Consider the following 5,456-nt stretch of genomic DNA (forward strand, 5'->3'; position numbering starts at 1 on the left):
CTCTATGCATCTTCGCCTCTTCTACCAATAGATTCGTCTCATCTTTTTCTCCGAGCGAATGACCAACAGGTCACTGTTCGCAAAAAAAAAAAAAAAAAAAAAAAAAAAAAAAAAAAAAAAAAACCGAGTAGATGCACCTAACCGTCACTTCTACTCGTCCGAGTGAATGCGCTACTACAGCCACTTTCACTCGGTCAAACGAACTACGAAAGGCTTGATCCTCATCCGAGGTACGTAGGCATCCCTTCACAGGGTCCAGCCCCAACCAAAACAAAGTCCAAACTTTTTCGCGAAAGAATGACGAACAGTCACTTTCTAGTAAACGATGCCAACCCCTTTTTCAAGCGGCGTACGAGCACTCGCCCAAAATCAATCGATTGGGTCTTGATCAGACGTCAGTCGAAGGGAATAACAGCCTTGCGTCACCTGTGCGTCACGCATTGACCGGCTACCCGATGGAAATTCTAGACCAAGTCTAACCGAAGAACGACGGTTTGGCCGACCAACGGTTCTCTCGGTTACTGCAATGCGTCTCGGAACCTTTTCCTCGGTAATTCAATAGAACGATTAGAGATTCTCTTTGTAATCGCTTGATCAACCACTTGTAAAAGTTTAGTTGAATAAAGAAGATTCGAACGAGCAACCGCCTCTAATTTCCTGTTCTATCTGAAAAATTGGGAACTCGCTGGCAAACGCGAGTAGCCGCTCGAATGAATCCTTTCTCGGTTAAAAACAAAAACGATTTACATATTTCTAAGTGGAAACGACTTACTGAAATATATAATAAAAATTCATAAAAAGGTCTGAAGAAAAAGCAAGGCAGTAGTTCATACAACAAAAGGCCTTAGCCGAGAAAAGGAAATAGTTTTAAAGGCACAAGCGCCAAAAGTCAGATACAACAAACATCAAATACTAATCCAAGGCAGGAAGATCCTCCTCGGGATGTTCTTCGCTCGCGCCAGAGTCCGCCCCCTCGAGATGTCCTTCACTCGCGCCAGAATCCGCATCCTCGAATGACGGCGAGTCGGAGATATTGACCGGCGTGTTGGAGATCGGTTCGTCGGGAGCTGACTTGTTCGTCTCCTCAGCCACGGAAGGGTCCTTAAGGGCAACTTCTTGACCCGGGAGAACAGCATCAGGGCGAGCTGGCGACTGAACGGTGTCGAGAAGGCTCTTCGACGGCTCTTCGGATCGATCCCCTGGTGCTCTGAGGGGAGTGCGAAGCGTCTTGGCGGCCTCGGAGTCGAGCAAGTCCATGTTCGACCCAAATTTGTCGATTTTATCCATCATCTCCTGGATAACGAACCTCGACTCGAGCACGAGAGGAGATAAAGAAAGGTCCTTCTCGAGAAGATCATCTACGATCAAACGCTTCACCTCCGCATCATAATGCCTCTCTTGCCCGGCGTAGATATCAATATCTCCCTGAGAGATGTTTTTACCTGCCGCTTTCATCCCTTCAAGGCAACGTCTCATCCCCCGAGCCTGGCCGAGCATGCATCTCGCATCCTCAAAGTTATCACGACGGGACTCCCGATCCTGGATCCTCTGGAAGCGAACGGCGGCTTTCCCATGCATCGCCGCCATTACTCGGATCCGTTCGTGAGTAACCTCATAGCGGCGCGACTCTCGGAGACGATCCATCTCCTTGGAATGCTCTAAGGCAGCAGCCGCCTTCTCTTCCTCGAGGGTCTTCTTCTCGTTTGCCAGCTTGGTTTTCTCTTTCTCGAGCGCTTTAACCAACTCCCGGGCTCGCTTCAGCTCCTTGTTCATAGCCGCCTCTTTCTGGGAGAGTTCATCCCTCATGGCCGCTTCTGCAATAACCGCTTCGTCCTTCTTCTTCAGCATGACCTCTAAGGCGACAGTCGCCTCCTTGGTGTTGCGCCGTTGCCTATCAATCACACCATAGGTCCTCTTCAGCTCTTTGTCGTATATGCGGACGACCTCGTTCCAGTCACCTTGGCTCTGCAACACATCAAAGAAAGAGTTGGGATAGGACGACCAAATGAGAAGAAAGACGAGAAACGAATGCGATGCAGAAACTATACTTACCTTAACCGAGGAACCGGCAGCAGCGGTGTACTCGTCTTGGAAAACTAAGTCCTTGACGAGTGGGAGATGCTCCCTACTTCCCCGGACTTGGCGGACGAAACGAGCGCAATCTCTCTCGTTACAAACGAGAGGAGTGTCCCGCTTGAAAATGAAGTCCACTTTATCCGGGCAAAACCCCTGCAGGTTCTTCGGCACAGCCTTACCCTCCTGAGCCTTCGGAGAGGACCTGTTCGATCCCCGGGCATCTTCACGAACCGCCGCCTTGGGGAGGGAAACGGCAGTAGTCGGAGCCTCCACGGTTTCCTTCTCCGTATTGGGCGCTATCTCGTGCCCGAGGATTCGCCGGCACTCTTCTTATTATTCTTTTTCGACTTCTTCTTCACCTTAGAAGAAGTCCCCTGAAGACCACCATCGAGAGACGGATCCGGGAGAACGTCATCTCGAGAATTGTTGCTAGGCTCCAAGGCCTGGAGCTCACCTCTCTCCACAGAGGAAGGCCGAACCTCAACGGGATCCTTGCGCGCCCGCTTCTTCTCCGATCCGGCGCCCCCACCGGTGGAAGTCTCCTCGGCTTGCTTCTCCTCGGAAGAAACGCCTTCCCTCTCCTTCCTCTTGCTCCCCGACTTTCTCACGAGCTGAGCCCCGTCCGACTCAGTCGCTCTCGGCTCCCCGGGATCAGAGGAGTTTGCGTTAGAGCTTTGGTCCGGTTCCACGAACCCGAGTTGCTTCCCAACCACCAAACTTAGATCCGGCAATTCCCTCATAGCTCTGGCTCGGTTAATTTCAATCTGCTCGGCTTTGGTGAACAAGTTGATTCTCTTCGACTTTTTGGTGATGAGAGGAACGGTGTCCGAACGCCAAACCTCTGCAAAGACAAAAGAAAGCGACTTAGGATCCCTGAGGAAACCGAGCAAAAGAAGAGAAAGAGAAACTTACGCCGCTTGATCCGATCAATCGACCTACGAATCCTCCTGTACGAGAAGTTCTCCCAAAAATCCTGTTTCTGGGACGCGATAATCCGAGCACTCTCCAAGAAATCTTCCTCGTACTCCGCGGTATTCGAGTGAGGAACTGTCAAAACAAGAGAAAAAGAGATGGTCAGGAGTCTGAAACAGTAAAAGATTAAAGAACATTCAATACCAAATTCATTGTTCCAAAGAACACGGTAACCGGTCTTCAGCGGCTCCTCGAAAGCCGAGCGATCGGACTTAACATAGAAGTACGATCGCTGCCAGTCGTTCGTCTTGGTCGGATAGCCCGTTACCACATTATAGTTCGGGCGTATCTTCAGTGATAACAGGCCTCGATTAATCTTCACCGAGACCAGCTCCTCAAATGCTCGGACGCTGAGAGCAGCGCCAGCTTCCGCCCCAATCACCATCAGCGCAACTGCTAGACGCCAAGCGCCATTCAAGAATTGGCTCAAAGCGACTCCTCGGCGCATCGTGTAGGCGGTGACGAGTCGAGGAATCGGAAACCATAGTTTCGTGTCCTTTTCGAAGTACGACTCGTATACGCACTGATACCCCTTCGGGGGGGACCACGGCCTTTGGGTCTTTGACGGGATTATGAATGTAACCCGGTCGCCTTGCCTCTCTTCAGCAGCTTCGTCACCGACTCGAATGTGGATCGCGTCGGTAAAACGTTCCTCCAGTCTTGCCCCTCAACTACAGGGGGACGAGCTCGCGACGGATCGAGTCGGCGCTGCTCCTCGAAAATATTTCCCGGGTAGAAGCAGTAGGGAGTCATCCCGTCGTCAGGAGAGCCATCGCCTCCGTCATCGTCTGCGCGAGATTGAACCATCGCTACCGAGACGAGCATACGCTGCTCTCGGGTCATGTTCTCGGTATCCATCATCGCCTCGCGATGAGCCTCCTCTACGCTATCGCCGGATCCGCGAACCCTCTCCAGATCACTATCGGGACCAGTGGTGCTCGAAATCATCTTTCCCTTTTGTTCTCGAGAAAGTTGTTTGCTCGTCGACATATCGAGTAGAGGAACTAAAACAGAGAGCAAAAGCTAGAGAGATAAGGAGTAGAGAGAGAAAGTACCTGATAAACTGAGAGAAGAATGAGAGAGATCTCGAGAGAGACCTCTTATTTATAGAGAGAGTGAAGGCGCCTCCCACGAGGTGCCATCATTAGCCCTAAGCGGGCCTAATTGGGCCTGTCGGCGGGCTCGCGCGTCACACTCAGACGCGACCTTTCGGATTCCCGACAAAAAACCCTAGCGACGTTTCAGCTTCTCGATCGAAAACCGGTGATGGTTCGCTGTCACATCAAAAACCGGCACAGTCGATTCATCGGTTTAGAGGAGTTCATCTGAGGCATCGAGCGTACGATAGGTCGGTTGTTCGTTCGGGAACATCCGGAACTCTTTCCGCCGGCGGTTCCTCGGTTAAATCAAAGGAACCGACTATCAAACCTCCTATTCTTCGAGCCCTAACTCACTAATTCGCTGCGACCAGCTGCTCGACAACGAACTAGGGGGGGACTTACTGTTGGGGATGGATTGGCACCATCCACAAGGCCCAGCGAATAGGAGGCCCATTACTACCATTCAAAGGATGACCGGCTCGGAGACGGCTTCTGACGAGCCGCGACTCGGCTCGAGACCTCTATAGCTGAACGACGAGAAGCCGATGGAAACGATCAGGCGGCTCGGGCCGAGCAGTCTTCTCGACTGGGCCTTTAAGCCAAAAGGCCCATAACGAAGGGGACGGATTAGGTCAAAGCCAACCGACCTAGGAGACTATATAAGGAGTTGAGGACAGGAAAGAAAGGCATCACTACACAGACAGACAGACTTGCGGCTAGATTAGGGTTTCCTTTATTCTCTTTGTATCTCGCCGCTCTCTTGTACTTCCGGCTAGGATCTCACCGAGCATCGACTAGCCGGCTTTCTTACTCTTGTACCCTCGTTATTCCGACTCTAATAAAACGTCTCTGTTCACCCCACTCTTGAGTTCTTTTACTTTCTATTGACCAAACTCACCTTAAACACCTATCAGAGATCAACACCGATGAGTCCGTGTCTTTACCATTATTTTCCCCGTTGGACTTATGATCATCGCCCTCTTCACGATGCCGAGAACGCTTCTTGTCGGCGTTAGCATTACTTCTTTCGCGGCGGATCTTTTCTTTGTCTGGTTTAGTTGCGGGCATGAGGAAATAAATCTTGCCACGTTGGAGCTCAGCCTCGGGCAGGGACGATGACGATCTTTGTCGCTGAGATGACATCATCATGATCTGAAGACGGTAGAGAAGATGGTTTCTTGAGTACGTGCTTCGGGTGTGCCTTCATTACTTCGCTGGCGGTGATTTTGCCACTGATCTCCTCAACGTATCCGTTGAGTGTACGATACGGACCACGTCCAGAGCTCCACACGGTAGGATGCAGGCGAT

General features: G+C 51.2%; 1 protein-coding gene across 1 annotated transcript; it reads right to left on the reverse strand.

The window, feature by feature from the left end:
* Positions 1-802: 802 nt before the first annotated feature.
* LOC130506404 (meiosis-specific protein ASY2-like) lies at positions 803-3,496 on the reverse strand. Its single transcript, XM_057001045.1, has 5 exons — positions 3,193-3,496; positions 2,989-3,123; positions 2,462-2,917; positions 2,053-2,402; positions 803-1,965 (listed from the first exon to the last, which is right to left on the reverse strand). Exons 1-5 carry the CDS (start codon positions 3,494-3,496, stop codon positions 913-915), a joined length of 2,298 nt encoding a protein of 765 aa, XP_056857025.1. The 3' UTR covers positions 803-912.
* Positions 3,497-5,456: the final 1,960 nt, after the last annotated feature.

Source organism: Raphanus sativus, unplaced genomic scaffold (genome assembly GCF_000801105.2).
Source record: "Raphanus sativus cultivar WK10039 unplaced genomic scaffold, ASM80110v3 Scaffold3198, whole genome shotgun sequence".
Lineage (NCBI taxonomy): Eukaryota > Viridiplantae > Streptophyta > Magnoliopsida > Brassicales > Brassicaceae > Raphanus > Raphanus sativus.